Raw genomic sequence first — 18460 nt, 5'->3', positions numbered from 1 at the left:
GAGTCTAATAGACATGTTCATGGTTTGGAGGAAGTAACTATTTAAGTTAACGTAAAAAGATCAATTGTAGAGAAAAAGTCTAAACAAATATCAATAGTACTAAAAGTAGCTGTACACAAAGATCCATCTTTGAGATGGTTATGAATAATTTTTTCTGTAATAGTTAAAATTTTATTTGTGAAGAAATTCATGAAGTCATGACATGAAGAGGCTGGACATTAAAAAGAATTCAGGTTTAAGGCACTTCTGCACTGGTTTCACTGTTACTGGGCTTAACCTTTTCTGAACCACAATTATTGACATTAGCAGCGGCAGCCAGGACTGACCTTACAATCACAGTATTTTCAACACAAAAACTTTGTGAACTTTGAAAAATGACAGTGATATAGTTTTGTAAATACACAACAGAATATTATTTTAATGATCATAGTGGCAAGAATTTGTAATGCGCCCAAAAATATATTTCATGATATTATAATCCTGTTAGTAATAATATGTTTAGTAAATATGAACTCTAATTTGAGAAAACAGTAACTAAACTGACCACTTTTACCCAGGTTTACATATTTCCTATAGTGCTGGTAGTTGGGGAAACGCCACAACCTATGTAATAGGAACTCCTCTATAAATATATTTTTCTTCATCATCCAGACATTTTATTTTTTGTTCTAGAAATATCTAACATAAAACATCCAAAATGCTTTTCAGGATATGATACCATAATTAGATCATTCATAAAATCACAGCCTTGATCTTCAGTAGTGATACATGTTGTGGTGATGAAAATTCCCTAAATACGGACATTGTTTTCTCACGGAATTTAAAATAAGCAGAAAACCGGGAGGTTTAACAGATAAGCCGGATTTGTCACACCCCACACTCTTCAAATATCAGCTGTTCCTTTCTGACGACCATTTATCTGCAGACGAGGAAACTGATTAAATGATTTTTGGGGGGAGGGAAAAATGATTTTATTCTTAGGAAAAACAAGACTTGTATCATTAATTTATTTTTTATGTAGTGTACGTGACAGGTGTGTAACAGGTCTACAACTATCTGCACGCGCTCACGTCCGACAGCTCTTTCAATCCACATGGGACAGATGGTCTCCTCGCGGACGCACAGCACAGCAGCACGAGCGCAGCTCTCGTGACCTCCGCCGGGAATAGTAATTAGAGTCCAGGTGTGGGGATCTGTCGCCAAGTCGCGAATCGGAGGCTGATGTGAATTTTTCCTTTTCCTGCGGCTCGTCCAGGCTGTGCGCAACACCGTTTGTCAGGTGTGTCAGCGCATACACACACTAGTTCCGGTAAACCCTTTCAAAATAAATGGGTACAGTGTCCGTCTTGGAAACTGTTTCTAGTCATGCAGTAACGTACAGTGGCTTACTTTTTTACTGCTAAAGCTACCTAGATGTGACTGGCTTGTTAAATCATGTCAGCAAACTTTGAGTCTAAGGCTACATAACATTACTAGCCCTATTATAACCAACGTTTAGCCTACTGGCACATGGGAAAACAGCATTTTGATGCTACTAGGCCAGGGAAAGCTATTTTTAACCATTTCCTTATCGTATAGGTCAGTTTATAATAGTAATGGGTGGCAGGGTAAGTTCAGTGCTTTTAATACTTTAATCCACGGACAGTGTTTTCTCACGGGTGTTTTGAACCAGATTAAAATAGTGGAGTAAAAAGTACAATATTTACCTCGGAAACGCAGCAGAAATAGCCAAGAGGACAAAGTATAGCCAGCAAATGTTAAAAAAAAAAAAAAAAACTACTTCAAAAAGTAGCAGATTATTTGTGGAGCAGAAAGTAGTCTTTGATTTTAAAATAAAGCATGATGGTAATTAAGTGATATCAGATAAAATTATATAAAATATTTCACTTTACTGTCAATTTTAACACAAATAAATTAATTAAAAAGCAAACACTTTTCAAGTTGGGAAAAATGGCTTTTGTTTTGAAATCCACACCTCCGGTGTGATTTCGCCTTACTGTGTGTAATTTGGCGCAACTGGATGAGCACCCTGTGAGGAGTCTACCTCCCTTCTTCTCTGTCTCTGGGTCTGTGTCTGTTTGTAAGCCTGCACTTCTCACACAGGTGAGACATTTGTGGAGTGCCTCAATACAACCGCAGCCGAGAAGATGACAGAGCCCACACCGCCAGACTCCACCGCCGTCCCGGACCCGGCTGTAGTTGTGGACCCCACGGTGGTAAACGGACAGTGCGAGCCGGCGGACTCTCTACAGCAGCAGCTGCAGCAACAGCCCAACACAGAAAATCACGGGGAGGGCTTTACGATGGACCAAGAGATGAAGATAACGGAAAGCATAGAGGACAGAGGTAGGCGGTCTGAATTATGCTTAAAGTTTCGCTGGATGCCCCGTGGCCAGGACGCACACCGTGCGTAATACCATGTAGACTATTGCATGCTTTACTGTATACACACTGGAAATACACATCAATTAATTCAACTATAGCCCACTCAAAATATTTCTCTTCCGTCTACATTTTGCCTCCAGATGTTCCACACTGTGCATGAATCATGCATGATTTCTGAGGGAAAAGGCTGCTTAGCTGAGGACTGACACCTAAATGTGATGACCAATATATGTGTGTTAAATTATTCACAGATCTGGGTAGTAATGCAGTGCAGAGTGTGCAAACCTGGATTCCTTGCAATGAAATGGTGCTGCAGATTCTATCTGTAAATGAATTAGTGGAGGCTTGCTGATGACCACAAGCAGCATTTAAACAGTAGCAGGTGTTCCATAGCTTCAAAATGGCACAGAGGGACGTGCTTGTAGCTTTTCCTGTGCATTGTGTGGCATTTGCCTTCATCAGGTTTGTGAAGATGTTTAGTTTCTCATCCAGGAGGCTTCTTCACTTTTAAAACAAGTGGCGGAGAGTCTCAGGTGATAAACCTCTAGCAGGAGCTGTCCCCTTCAGAGGTGGTCCTGAGGGTTGTTAAACCCATGTGATCATGTGAGTCGTCACAGGAGCCAAGGTGTGGAAAACAAGGTGTGGGTCATTACTGTCACTGGGGTCAGCAGGTGAAACCTCACATCCCACCATCATGTGAGCTACTGAGGTCACCTGAGGCAGGGTGTGAGTGGGGGGTTGAAGTGCCTTCGAAGGGATCTCAAGACTGCATTGTAGGTGGCTAACAGCTGGTGTCGTAACCCATCACCTCTGTTCAAAGATGGCCTCCTTTACTCCTTTCTGTCTTCTCAGTACAAAATCAGCATCATAATGTTGTTAAGATTGTATTTGGGTGTTTTGAACCAGTTTTTTTCCTGAAGTTGCTAGGTCTGAAATGCACCGGGATGTAGCAGGTTTGTCAGAGAATTTCCTCTAAGTATAAGTGACCACAGGGGTGTTTGCCATTCTGTTTCTCCATGGTTGGTGTCTGATCTTCTGTCCTGTGCAGCTTCACTGATTTGATGAAGGCCCAGATGGGATAACCACTTGTTTTAAGAGCCTCCTTTACATGCTTGTTTTTACATTGATATTCTTTCCCTTCTGCCTCAGATGGCACGTTTTCCGCCCGGCGTTACAGGGTCCTGATCACCCCAAGTTTGTGTTCCAGTGGGTGGTGGGAGTCAAAGTAGATGCAGGTTTTTGTGTGTGGATTTCCAGTAAACTTCAGTGCTGAGGCTTCCATCCTCCTCAATGAGCATGGTTACCTATTTTTCCTTGATATCCTCCCTGGTGGACGTTTACCCACTGAGTTGATGTGTTTGGTGAAGGCCTCTACCTCTTGAGTTTTGATTTTGACCCAGCTGATCATGTGATGACTCATATGATCAGTAGTGGATTAACAACCCTCAGGACCACTTCGAAAGGGGACAAGTCCAACTAACAGTTTATTACTGGGGACTCTGCCAGGTGCTTTAGAAATGAAGAAGCCTCTTGGCTGAGAGGTGAAACATCTTCACAAACCTGAAGGAGTCCAGTTGCTTTTTTTGTTTGAGCTCTCAAGACTACCATGATCTGGATGACTGAGAACCTACAGAGACAAAAGGAAGACATCAATTTGCACAAAACATTTAGCCTTTATCCAAATTCTGTCATAACAAAATGAAAACTCAGTTGAATTTGAAATATTGCAGAATGCTCTAATACCAATTTTAAAAAGCAAAACATCCAAACTTGTTTAGATGGATGGATTTAATAAGGCTGCAAACACTGATCAGTGATCACATGACACACATGCAGTTCAGTAAGTGGATGGCAACAGCACAGCAAAGAGGAGCAGGAGCGGATGTGTATATCATTTTATATTCTTAGTTGCCTGCTTAAAGCTGGTAAACAGCACCCCTAAAAATGAGCAAAGAGGTTTGAGTGTTCTCAGATATTCTGCATGCCATTTAGTCCATCATCATCATCATCATCATCATCATCATCATCATCTCTGCAAGGGTTTGTAGCATCTATGATCTCAGGGCTTTACTTTTCCAGTCTCTAACTCAGCTGTTTTGGTTCAGCCTTGATGTCGCTTCCACCTTTTTACAAAAATGCACACCACCTGCTCTGCACCAGACAGCAGACACACACACACACACACACACACACAGTTAGCATCCCTTTGGTGAACATGCAGTAGTGGAGTGTTCAGCAGCTGAAGTGTGAGTAACTTTTGTCAGGGTTTGGTAGAGACTGCAGACAGTCACAGAAGCACAGCTCTAAATGAGGGTCTAATTATGTTGGCTGGGTAAATGGGTTGCGGTTTGCTAACACATTCAGAAGATCAAGTATATAAGATGACAACAAAAACAAAAGTTTCCTCCTCATTATATAATTTAAGTCAGTTTGATAATGCGTAGCTCGGAGCGTTTCATATTTACCTAATTAAATCTGTGAAAACTGTACCTACTGTATTATTATGCCTATTATGCATATTCACAGTTCTATATTTTTATGATGTGACTCTACTAGAGTAGCTTTGCATGAGTTACAATTCAAAATAATCCTTATTAATCTTATACTGGGCCTCAGGGCAGGTCCTCAGTCTCAAACAGGGCACTTTCTCTCCTTCTCATTTAAGTTCATTCTCCCTTTAAACTAAATTACCTCTGACTGATTACCCCTCACAGACAGCATTTTTGAGCAGCAGGTAGACTATGTTAAAGATTCTCTCTCTATGACATCACACAAATCCAAGAGTAGAAAAAACAGTTTTAAACGGAGCATTTAGAGCAGTATGATTCGTTGCACATATACCTCATATTTTGAAACTTCTAATATGAGCAGCCGTCACTGTTACAGTGTTTATATGTGACAGAAAATATGGAAGAGTATTAAAGGTCCACTTTAAAAGCAACTTGAAGCTGTGTTTGAACATTGTGGGTCACTGAGCCCTGCGACACTGTCTGCAGGTCTTCTGGAGAGCAGCATGCGTCTGAAGCCTCATGAAGCACAGAGTTACCGCAAGAAAGCTCTGTGGGTGTCCTGGGCGTCCATCATGGTCACCATCGTCCTGGCCATCGCTGCTTTTAGTGAGTAACACATTATGATCCTGTCCTTCGGTGGCACATTACATTTCTTGTGCGTGTAAAAACACATAAAGGCAAAGTGAAAAGAGTGCTTGATGTTTGTTTTGTCAGTCGAAGGACAGCTTGGTTAATTACTGCAACACCCTGCTGGTTAATGCGACACCCAACAGATTAAACAGTCGTTCTCAAAATCAAAGGCAAGGTGAAGCAAAAGCACTTCGACGTGCCAGCTCACGCCAAGATCCTGTTTCATTCACTCGTAAAACTCGAGCCTCCCACGGCTCACCCTTCTACCAGTTACAAAAGCAACATGGAAGGTTTTTGCTGTCAGCGTTTTTGTGAAGTTGACCTTCACTCCTGGTGCATTTATTGAAGTTTCAGTTCTTTTGAGGCAGGATCTTATTTGAAACAGTAGGGAAACGCTTCATCTTTCATTATATTTTCCAACTTGTGAAATCAGATTTAAAGCCCCCTTTAGATAATTCTGTAGATGAGACGTGTGACAGACTGTGGGTTATTGCACAGATCTGCCACCAAATACCCATCGCTTGATACTCAGCTTCCTCTTCCTCCTCTGCAGGAAATGCATATTCGTGCTTGACTTAAGTAAAGAGCACAAGCTTTGCCTCTGTGAGCCGTATCAACTCATCACTGGTTTGTATATAGATATGAGTTTCCTGTAAAACTGATGAGAGTGAGGATAATAACCTCCCTCACCTTGTTTTTCAGTGTGTTTGTGTTCATTAAGCCATTTCTCTCCACTGAATATTTTTCTTCATTAGACATTCTTACCACATTTCTGCAGTCCTGCAGTGGGACTCTTGGTTTTTCTCATATTGGCTGATCTCACTCATAAATGAAATATGGCACCGCCTTCAAATCAGATGCAGAAATGAGCACAGGAAGAGACGGATGAGACTGACGTAGCAGGCGGGATTTCTGTGAACAGTGATTTGACTCACAGTGAGAATCGCTCCACACACACACACACAGAAGAAAATGCTGTGGTTTAGTGATGTACAGTACCAGTGTGTCCAAACTTTGACCAATACTGTATTGAGATTACACAGTAACATTTCTTGATTTTTCTTTGATGTGTGTGAAATTCCTCTGGGTACTTTGGCACCTCCCACAGTCCAAATTCATACTTGTTAGGATAATTGTTAGGATAAAGCTGAATTGGTGGGGGTGTGAATGGGAATATGAATATTTGTTTGTCTCTTTAGTTGTCTGTGGTAGTCTGTCCAAGAGCACGATGTTAAAGTGCAAACTGCATCCAGCAACTTCAGCTCTTTGCAAGCATCCGCACAGACAGCACAGTAACACAAAGCTAGCAAAGAACCCAGAGTGATGATAAAGCTGAGTGCTGATCCCAGTCCAGCAGCCAGAGCCTGAACGGCAACAGGTAACAAAAGCAGTGATGAGCAGTCAGGCTTGTAGCCACCATTCCTACCTTCATATGTTTCTACAGTAGATTCACTGTGGTGATCGCTGTGGTCTCTTTGGACTTATTTTAAATTTTTCTTTGTGTTGTCAGCTTTGTGTTCAAGCCGAAAAAAGGTCTTGTGTGAGGATTTGGGTTTTTGTCAGTGTGTAGAACGGCAGCCTAAGGTTTATACTTGTAACTGGTAATTATGTGACAACGCATTTTAGGTCATGTTACAGAGTAACACAAAAGTGTTACATGTTAATAAATGACTTAAGTAATTAAGTAACATGCATTACTTTTAAGAAAAGTAAGTAGTAATGTGTAATACATTACTTTGTTTGAGCAATGACCCCAACATTCTTGAATGGTCTGAAAATCCTCAGCAAACATTACAAACTGAGCAGACTTTAAGTTAAACATTTGCCAAATTAATATTTGGTGTATATTTTGCAGCCATATGAAACCATTAATCACATTCCTCAGTTAATCATATTTTAAATGCCGCTGAGATGTGTGGCGCTTTGCGCTGTGTCGAATGTTCCAAACACACACGGTGTCACATTAGTTTGCAGAGTCTGGCTAACGTTAGCAGTGCTAGCAGCAGTAGCCTTGGCTGCCTCCATGCTAGTGTAGTTTCAGTTGGACTGAAAACAATGAAAGGAACCAAACAAAACCTAAACATGAAGACCTCAGAGTGGGATAACTGCAAACAATATTTGGCAGTGTTTTTCGAGTTTAACAGTCAGTGTGATATTACACTGATTATTGACTATTTGTATGTAACCTGCCAAGGGACTGCAGATATAAATTAGCTTTAAGCTAACTCTGGTACAGTGAATCAAATGCCAACATTTATGTTAATACTGTATTACGTCAAGCTTTATTAGCCATCCATCTTCACCATGTTTCTGCCACTTCGGGTTTATTATGTTCCTCTCTGAGAGAGGCATATTCATTGCAAATTTAAGAATGTTATCTCCTTTGCAGTAATTATTTTGCAGATGTTTTGCATTGTGGTGAAAAAAATGTGATAAATATCTTTTTGCTGTAGTTTTGCATAATTTACTAATTATATCACTGGCTGGACAGGGCTCCCGTTTGCTTAATTTGAAATTAATCAGTTTAAGTTGTAAGTTGTATGCTTTGTTTTGTGATCTGTGAAGTTACGGAAATACTGGAAGAGTGATTTTAGACAGTGGTTGATAATCACATCTATACAGCAGCACAAATTAGATTCACTCTGGTCTTATTTCTATTCCTGTTTGATTGGTACTGTAAAGAAAATGAATTTATTAACAAACAATCCACTGCTCCAGTTTCGTGATCACTCTTTAAACACTCATTAAATCTTCAGTGGAAAAGTAGCCGGCTCTTTGGAAACAAGCCAGAGTACACTGAAATCAACCACAACATTAAAACCACTGACAGGCAGGCAAAAATGTTACTCATCTCACTGAAATCTACTGCTCAGCTGGGAAACCAAGGGTCCTGACGTTCATGAGGAAGTTATTTTGGTGCATGTCACCAACTAAACATGACAATACAAGTATCCCCAAAACCCCGTGGCCTTCCCTCGCAGGAGGATGCTTTAGAAACACAACAAAGAGGCAAAGGTGCTGATCTGGCTTCCAAGATGGTGCTAGTAACAAGCTGTTTTTATAATCCTGTGTAAATAGGAGCCTTTGAATGTAAATAGACTGAGCGAGAATTGTGCTGTGAACCAAAAGCAGATACCATCCTCTTTCATTTTTAGCTGTGTGTTTACATTTGCTGGACATATTTGTTTCCATAAAGGAGCTCCCTGCGTGAGCCAACATAAACCACACCAAACAAAATATTGTTAAAAGGACGAGGCTAAAGATGCGCAAAACACACACAGAGAGAAAAAACCCAACAGCTCCCTAATTACTCTGAATTATAAGTTTATCTGAATTATATAACACTAGGGTTAATACCCAGGTCCCCGACAATGTATCTGACTGGTTAAATGTTTGTTGGTACAGGTGAAGAACAGATGGATGGACAGTGTTTTCTTAAATTATTAGTAATTTTGCTGCTATGGCGAAGATAAAGTCAAAGTTTAGCTGGTTAAGAGCATTTTAAATAAGTTCTAGCTGAAAGTTAAGAGTTAAAACCAAGGAACAGTGAAGGGCCTTCAAAGAAAAACACTGAGAGATGGTATCATAGTTGTATATCAGTGTGAAGGACCTCATTAGGATTCAAACCCTGAGGTCCAGCAGTGTTTTACAGACTTATCAGAGCTCTGCGGGGAGTCAGTCCAGTCAACACCACCTGCTGTTGTTCTCTGTGAGCTCTGCATAACGACAGAATGATACAGCCACTGGGTAACGTATGCCCTGCAAAAACATTGGCATTACTCTAACATGGAAAAGACCAAGTGCGTGCGACCTTTACTGTAGGCAGGCAGGCAAGTGCAGCTTTTTAGTTTATAGAAAAGAACATCTCAGTGGGGAAAATGTCACGGGACAGTCATCACCTAAGAAGTGTTACTACACGAAGTTAGGGAAAGGTTAACTTTGGACCATTTTCATAGCAGTTTCACACCTGGCTGTATATTTTTAGACCAGTTACATTCAGCAGTGTCAAAAAAACACTAATGCTTTGATGGAAATGGCTCTAGTGACGATGTCCCAAGAGCGCTCTCAGTTTATTTACAGCAGCTCAGATTAGAGCGTCATATAGTTCAAAGAGTAGACACATCCCAACAGGAGTGACTAGTCAAGTAGATGCTGAAAATGAGCTCTTTTTGCTGTGTTGATTTGAGATGGAATGACCCTCATCCCTAATCCGCAAAAACACAAACAAAAGATGGACAGAACCCACCTAACCCATTCTGTGGTTTGTAAACTTGGATTTTGAAGCCTCAGCTTTAGATTTATGGCCACTGGCATCTTGTTTTGATCATATTTAGCTGAGAGGGTATTGTGCTGAGCTTTCAGCTAATGCTACCAAATCTAGTTTGCAAACTCCATCTATTGCACAGACATCGGTACCTGCTAATTAGTACTAAGTAACAGGCTAATGAAGTACTACAATTTCATCAAAGTGGAAGAATTATGATAAGCCAACAGAAAGTCATGTTATTTGTCAAATCATTGAGTTAAAATACTCCAACAGGCACCAACACTACAAACATGGTTGAGAAGCCCAGTTCAGTGATTGAAAGTAGCACAGTGAAGCCTAAGCTAATAGCTACAGCTGCCTGGATTGCTCAGTGCCCTAGTAATGCAAACTTTAAGCACTAATGCAACTTAAACAGGCGAGTTATGTAAAGTTTTCAAATCCACCATCTGGACCTTATAACGTGGAGTTTGCATGTTCTCCCCATGTCTGCGTGGGTTTTCTGCAGGTACTCCAGTTTTCTCCCACAGTCCAAAGACATGCACTGAGGTTAGGTTAACTGGTGATTCTAAACTGCCCATATGTGTGAATGTGAATGGTTGTCTGTCTCTGTGTTAACCCTGCAACAGACTGGTGACCTGTCCAGGATGTACCTCGCCCATAATCCACCCATGATCCTGAAAAGGTTAAGGGGAAGAAAATGGATGCATGGATGGATGGAGTTATCCTCTTGAGACCCGAGCTCCTGTTTGCAATGCATTTTCAATTTCTCTTAGATATTTGTGATTTGATGGACCTGAAATGTATTTAAACTAAGCTTCCTCTTTGGACAGGAAGTTGTATTTTGTTACATGGTTGTTATATACTTTTGTGAGAAAAAAAAAAATGTCCTCAGATGTGGACACTGGGATTATTTTATAGCACAACACAACAAAAACAACATGACTTAAAGTATAAAATACTATTGAGCACAATATAAGGTGCAGCAAAGCCAAAATGTAATGTCCCCATATGTGGACGCAGGGTCTCAGGAGGTTAAGTTAAAAAAAAAAGTTACTCCCTGTAATTGTCATGAACAGAAATTAGATACAGAGACAAAACCAGTTTTTGTACTGGGCTGTAAACAGGCTCTGCAACAGACTGGCAACCTGTCCAGGATATTACCCTGCCTCTCATTGGGATATGATTTTAAGCTCCAGAAATTGCTGCTTGTTAAAACAAAATAGTAAAGAAACCATTTTCTTTTGATTTGATAAAGGGTGAAACTGAGAGTTTATCTGAATCTGAACTGCATCTTTGGGTGAAATCTAAGCAGACCTGCAGTCGGGGTTTGGTTTTAGACCTCCAGCTCATGTTTTATTATCAAGGAGAACTGAGTTGAATAAATAAATGGAGAAACTTTAATGACCAGGCTTATGCACTGCTACAAGCAGGGCAGTCAAACAAACACCACCAGTCCACCAACTGCAAAAACAACTTGACAGTGAAGTGTTTCACTGATATGCATAATGCTGCGGCAGAATCAGACAATAAACTGAAAGAGCGGATGGTGTTTCATCTTCTCCTGCTTGTCTTGTTAGATGTGACAAGAAGTAAGGAAGAGGAAGAGGGAGGCTAGAATCTTCAGCTGAGTGTGTGTGTGTGTGTGTGTGTGTGATAGCCTGATGTGCTCCCGGAGGTCCGTCCCCGCTGACACGCACCCAGCTTTCTTGGGAGCTAATTAGTCATTGCCGGGCTCAGCTTTGACGACCGCAGAACCGCAGCAGATTCATTTATACACAACTTGCTCTCTCTGCTCCTAATGAAGGCGCTAGGAGGCGAGGAAGGGAGGACAGAGCCAAGAAGGGGAGAGGAGCAGAAGATATGCATTTCTGGATAACATTACAGTCATATGTTTTGGGTTTATTATCCCAAATGAGATCTTTAAAAACTGACATGATAGCACGAGAGCAGAATTCACAGTGAAGGAATATGAAGTCTTTTCAGCTATCTGGAGAATTTAACTTGGAAAAATAGATACTGTCAACTCTGTTTTGTACTCTTAGATACAAATCTGCTCCCTTGATGGTGCAGCAAATGGTTTTGGATCAAGCTTGAGTGTGCAGGAATGAATCTGACTGCAAAACCGAGGCACTTCTGTGTAATCCTTGCCTTGTGTTTTGTTTCTATTTTTTCTACTCTCACGTACATGCTCACCTCAGTTGCTTTTGGCAGAGTCCTTAGCTTGTAAACCAAAGAAAATGGTCTTGTTTGCCTGCTACCTTTGCCTCGTTATGTCAATTCTGGCAGATAAGTACCTCAGGAGCCCTCCCTCCTTATTTATCTTCATTGTAACAGCTGCCAGTTCTATTTGCTGTATCATGCATTGTTGACACATGGAGAGATGAGGCTCTGACTTATAAATGTCCCCACCCTGGATGTTTAAAGAAGAGGCGAATGCAGCAGTGTGTTAATTGAATCGCTATAGTCAAAAGGAGCCAGCATTTATATTTGGCGGTGTGGCTCTGTTCTGGTACCTCCTTTCATGTGCAAACACGGAAAGCCAGAGACAGGGAATGCAGCAAGCAGCAAGACCCCATCAAACACAGTTAGAAATAGCTTGAAATGCAGGTGCTGGAGTGGAGGTGGGTTGCAAAGGAGCTTGCACTTGTGCAGGGTAAGGTATCTTAAATAGTGCGGCCCAGCTGTGTAGAAGGTTATCAGCTGAGCCGTCACCTGATGTGGGCTGGCTCTGAGATCTGCCAGCCTGTCGTTTGCTTTCTGAGCTCGGACGCAACCTTCCAAAACTCAAAGGGTAAAATCTTGTTATTACAGGAAATACAGAACTCAAAAGAAGACTGATATTTCCGTCTGCAGGAATTTATATTTGTCAACATGGCCAAGTTGAGCATGCAATAGATATGAGACGGCATGAAAGGAGGAGCTGGGGTACAGGTGGGTTGCAAAGTGGCTTGCAGAGGCAGCAGCAACTTTTTTTTTTATTACTGACAAGCATTTCATCATTTTGCTGTGCTTTTTGTAAAGCGCTCTGGTCATTGTGGTGTAGAATAAATCCATAAATTGGTAGTTTGGGAGCAATTAGTTGCATATGTGTATGATTATAATGTGTCGGGGAGCATTTGATGCAGCTGTCTTCATGCCAGTCTTCATGGGCTTCATGGGCTTAAACCAACCACAGTTAAATTACATCAGTATTTTTGGTGAACGTGCTGATACTACATCCACTCTGCACCGCTGCAGATTTCAGGTATCATTAAAAAGATCCCTTCCACTCATTTGCATTCAAGGGTCGCTCATGTGTGCTTAACTGTGTGCGGGAGAATGTGGATGCAGCATCTGTTTCTGTTTTCATTTTGGTCTGGGCTGTGGCAGGTGAGTAGGTGATTGTGCCTTCAGGCTAGAGAGAGCAACCGAATGTAGATGAAACAATAAGAGAGGAAAAGCGAGGATGGATGGATGAGAGGGGCGCTTGGGAGGCTGGAGGGAAAAGAAAAGGAAGCACAGACAGGGAGAAGGCATAGGAGAAAGAAAAGATTTGACTCTTTTCGCAGCAAATAGATTGAGCTGCTAAAGGGGGGAAGAGTGAAAGTGATACCACACAGTGCTGTGTTTCTGTATGCAGGGCTGAGGCGAAATGCTGGCCCCCTGTGAGTCTTGCTAAAAATAAACGTGGGAGGAGAGGATTCCTCCCTTCTATCTGTGTGCATCTTTCTCTCCTTTGTCTCTTCTTCCTTCTCTCCTCATTCCCTCCCATTGCAGGTGTGTGTGTGTGGGTACATATAGCTATGTTCCTCAGTGTTTGTTTTTAACATATCTACAGCTTACTATTATTAATCCAAATCACAGGCAGATATTCAGTACCCCAGTCAAAACAGTGCTTCCAGCAGGTTCTCTGCAGAAACTCACAGTAATCATCGCTGCAGTTAAACGGGGGGGCAGTCAGCACACAGACTGCAGGACAAATCTGAAATCTCTGTTGACTTAAAATGAGAAGATCACAATCACTGATTCTGCGTTTACAGCACTTAAAAGCCCCGAATCAAATCAAATCAAACTGGAAATGAATATGAACCAGGCAGTGAATGTTTTTCCTCTCTTTTCTTTTTAGCGGTTTCTATCATGCGCCACAGTGCTTCAGCGTTTGGATTTGCTGTAAGTCCAGAGTAAAGACTCCACTTCATTACAACTAAAAAAAAAAGTGCATGTTGTGGTGAAAGAAGAACTAATGTCTGTGTTTACGCTTTGCAGTTTGATGCCACACTGGATGTGTTATCCTCTATCATTGTGTTGTGGCGGTACAGCAACGCTGCAGCTGTCCACTCAGCGCATCGTGAATACATGTAAGTACGATAACAAGGCCATCATTTATACTGTCTGTGGCATATATGCTACTTCACATGCTGGGAAACATTTTAAATCAAAGCCAGCGTGGAGCCAGTTTTCAGACTGGGATTTTTATGCTCATGACCTGTTTTTTTGTGGTGTAGGAAATTAGATAACTTAAGTGTTTAGTGTTTTATCTGTCTCCTTAGCAATGCAAACATGTGTTTGTGGCTCAGGAATCATCTGCTAGGCTGCTGCTTGTCCTTTGCTTCTGCACCATCAGACTTATTTGTATTGAATGGTAGGAAGTAGGGAGAAGGCCTTAGCGGAAACATTTTAGTAAAGTCTGGTCGTTTGAACAACTGCTGATGCAATAAAGTATTATTCAGTAATTTTATTACAGTATTACAGTGTATTGTAATATGCTGCTGTGACATGTGCTGCAGAAGCTTTGACTTGATATACATTCATCTTATTTTGATTGAGGGCAGCACGGTGGCGCAGTGGTTAGCACTGCTGCCTCACAGTTAGAATACCATCTGGAAGGCCTGGGTTCGATTCCACCTTGGCCCAGGCCTCTCCCTCTCTCTGTGTGGAGTTTGCATGTTCTCCCCGTGCTTGCGTGGGTTTCCTCCGGGTACTCCGGTTTCCTCCCACATTCCAAAGACATGCACTTACTGGGGTTAGGTTAATTGGCTAATCTAAATTGCCCATAGGTGTGAATGAGAGCATGAATGTGAGTGTGAAAGGTTGTTTGTCTCTCTGTGTTGGCCCTGCGACAGGCTGGCGACCTGTACAGGGTGTACCCTGCCTCTCGCCCTATGACAGCTGGGATAGGCTCCAGCCCCCCCGCGACCCTGAACAGGATAAGCGGAAGTGAATGGATGGATGGATTATTTTGATTGATATGTTGCTACTTTCCGCTGAATCTACGATGAAAACCTTAGAAGCCTGTGAACATCTGGATTTTAGAGCCACTGTGTGTGGGCAGCAATAACTTTAATTCATGTATACTTTGTATGTACAGTGTACATATCCTCTTCATTCCCAGCATTGGAAACCCATAAAAATACTGTGAAATATAATTTTACTGTTGTTTTATCTACAGTGGGGGGGAAATAATTATTGATCCCCTGCTGATTTTACAAATTTGCTTACACTCTCTGATTTTTATATTTTCATTTTAATGGAGGGAGACAGAATATCAACCAAAAATCCAGAAAAAAACCCACATTAAAGTTATGACTTGATTTTCATGTCATTGAGTGAAATAAGCATTTGATCCCCAAGCAACACATGACTCAGTACTTGGTATGGAAACCCCGGTTGGCATGCACAGCAGTAAGATGTTTCTTGTAATTAGTCACAGGTTTGCACTCAGATTTTTTTCCTCTCCTCTTCACAGAAACTCTAAATCTTTTAGGTTTCTTGGCTGCTACTTGGCAACTTGAAGCTTCAGCTCCCGCCACAGATTTTTTTTTATAGGATTGAGGTCTGCAGACTGGCTAGGCCTCTCCATGACCTTAATGTAATTCTTCTTTAGCCACTCCTTTGTTGCCTTGGTGATATGTTTTAGGTCGTTGTGATGCTAGAAGACCCACCCACAACCCATCTTCAGTGTTCTGGCTGAGGGAAGGAGGTCCTCGTCCGTCCACTGGCCCCTCAATGCGGTGAAGTCATCCTGAAAACCAGCACCAAAGCATAATGTTTCCACCTCCGTGCTTGACTGTGGTGATGGTGTTCTTGGGGTCATCCTCAGCATTTCTCTTCTTCCAAACACGGCGGGTCGAGTTGATGTCAAAGAGCTCGAGTTTGGTTTCATCTGACCGCAGCACTTTCTCCCAAACCTTCTCTGAATCATTTAGATGTTCACTCTCAAACTGAAGACGGACCTGCACATGTGCCTCCTTGTGCAGGGGGACCTTGTGGGTGCTGCAAGATTTCAATCCATTACAGCGTAGTGTGTTACCAATGGTGTTCTTGGTGACTGTGGTCCCAACTGCCATCATATCAGTGACAAGCTCCTCCTATGTAGTGTTGAGCTGATCTACCACCTTTCTCATGACCATCCTCACCCCATGAGCAAAGATCCTGCATGGAGCTGCAGACTGAGGGTGACTGATGGTCATTTTATATTTCTTCCATTTCAGAATAATCACACCAGCAGTTGTCACCTTCTCTCTGACCTTCTTGCTGATGGTCTTGTAGCCCATTCCAGCCGTGTGCATGTCTGCACTCTTGTCCCTGATGTCCTTTGACAGCTTTTTGGTCTTTGCTCATGGTGGTGGAGAGGTTGGAATGGAAGAAATTGATTCTGTGGAATTGATTGATTGATTGATTGATTGATTGTAATCAATGTGCCACATGGGCACATAGCTAAGTGGAAGCCAGAATTCTGGCTGGGTTGTCGGGGATCAAATACTTATTTCACTCAGTGACGTGCAAATGAATTTATAACTTGTATGTAATGTGTTTTTTCTGGATTTTCAGTTGATATTCTGTCTCTCTACATTAAAATGAAACCACCATAAGAATTAAAGACTTTTCATTTCTTTAGTTTATTTTGGTTTTCTCACACCAGTGAGAAAACATACAAATTCAGCAGGGATCAAATAATTCGCTGTATGTCTTACCATCTGTTCTTGGTGTATCTCGACAACTGTTTGACTTATTTCATTTAGGGGGTCTTTTCCTTGGTGCTTTGCAATCAGTGGTAATAAATGGGCAAAGTCTTTCACCCCTATCATATGCAGCCAATAATGTCACTAGATGTTGCAGCTTTATCAATATTTTTACTTTAAAATGAATGTTCAGCCCCAAAAAAATACTTTGACATTTTTGTTTCTGTAGAAAGTGTTTTTTATTCTTCATTTCATATTTGAAAAATAATAGCAGAAGCCTGGGCATGCCCTCGTGTTTAAATAAGTCTATAAAGACCAAACAAATCCAGCAAAGCGATGAAATTGATTTCAGTGTGTCTACAATGGCTAAATGTGAGAGAGGGAAGAGAGTGTGTGCGGTCTGCTTTGTCCAGTAGAGAAGTGTGCCGGACAGCGCGTCTCTTCAGCTCTGTCAGGCTTGGCCCAGTGGGACCGATCACAGACGAGCACCTCACATCTTATCTCTACCTGGCTGAGAATAAAGTGTGTGTGTGTAAGTGTGTGTGTGTGTGTGTGTGTGTGCTGGCCTTTCAGAGCCTGTTGAATGGTCAGTGTGCTGCTGGCAGCCAGCAGGAGACTGAAAGAGAGAGCGGAAGAAAAGCCAGTCCATCACTTCAGTCATTACTTTATTTCTGGTCTCTTCTGAACAGTGTTGTATCAATTCATCCAGCGTTGGATGGACTCCATGCAAAACAAAAATATCAGTTTACAAATAAAGTAAAATCTCAAAGTTTGTCCGTACTGTAGGAACTGCTGGTGGTTTAACAAAGTGAACCTTTCACTCCCAACATGCATTCACCCTTAACAGGAAGGACAAATAATTGCAGTAGAGACGACAGATGAGCTCATATCCTCAGGAGACAAGACACTATGTACATGGAAAAAGATTCAACAGCAAAACAGGCACAATGTGAACAACAAAATAACAGTTAAAATACTGCTTTAAAAGCAAAGCCATGAGGAGGCTGCAGCGAGGCTGATTGGGAGTCTGACTCTGCCTAACAAGTATAATAAGGTAATTATTGGATGTGCTGGTTGTTTAGTCTTTTTTTATTGTCGAGATTGGGATAAGAATAGTAACGTTTGTTTGTATCTAGAATACTACTAAAGCCAATCTTGGTGTAAAACCTGGAAGCAGGGGAAACAACTGGCTCTTTCCAAGGTGAAACTAGACAACATCTTGAAAATGATTCACACTGGCCACGTGCCAGTGAGTTCTCGGACCACACCGGTCTTTGAAAATATACGATTTATACATCCAAAGATGCCACAAATACAGTTGCTCTTATTGAACATACATCAAATAAAGATACTTGACAGGAGGAATTATAAATATGTTACAAATTGAAAATAAAATTAGGATAGGGGTGTAAAACGGGTCACTTAGCTCCCCTACTTCCTGTGTGCATCTATTTAAATGATATGCAAATAGAAATGGCATCTTCCTTAACCCCTAGAGACTTACAATATCATCAGTGACAAAGCCAACCAAGCTGTCTTTATGTGTTACCAATGCTCTAACAGCTTTTGTGCTACCAATATAAAACTACTTGTAAAATAAAATATTATTTACAGCAATGCAAGGTAACCCAGTATGAAAGAAGGGCATGAAAAGACCTGCCTTATAGTTCAGTTTTCAGGTTTAAACATTTAGGCCCCGTTTACACGAGAACGATCCAGCAAGAGAT

At 41.5% G+C, this 18460-nt stretch overlaps 1 protein-coding gene across 1 annotated transcript in view; it reads left to right on the top strand.

Moving 5' to 3' along the window:
- The first annotated feature begins 2082 nt into the window (after nt 1-2082).
- LOC115794058 (transmembrane protein 163-like) overlaps nt 2083-18460 on the top strand; it is a 30770-nt gene continuing 14392 nt past the window's right edge. The window contains exons 1-4 of the mRNA XM_030749299.1: nt 2083-2346; nt 5382-5501; nt 13898-13941; nt 14038-14129. Coding sequence (XP_030605159.1) covers nt 2148-2346; nt 5382-5501; nt 13898-13941; nt 14038-14129 — 455 coding nt within the window. The 5' untranslated portion in view covers nt 2083-2147. The remainder of the gene's footprint in view (nt 2347-5381; nt 5502-13897; nt 13942-14037; nt 14130-18460) is intronic.

Source organism: Archocentrus centrarchus, chromosome 2 (genome assembly GCF_007364275.1).
Source record: "Archocentrus centrarchus isolate MPI-CPG fArcCen1 chromosome 2, fArcCen1, whole genome shotgun sequence".
Classification (NCBI taxonomy): Eukaryota; Metazoa; Chordata; class Actinopteri; order Cichliformes; family Cichlidae; genus Archocentrus; species Archocentrus centrarchus.
The sequence above is the reverse complement of the archived record's forward strand: the minus strand, read 5'-3'. Positions and strand labels throughout refer to the sequence as shown.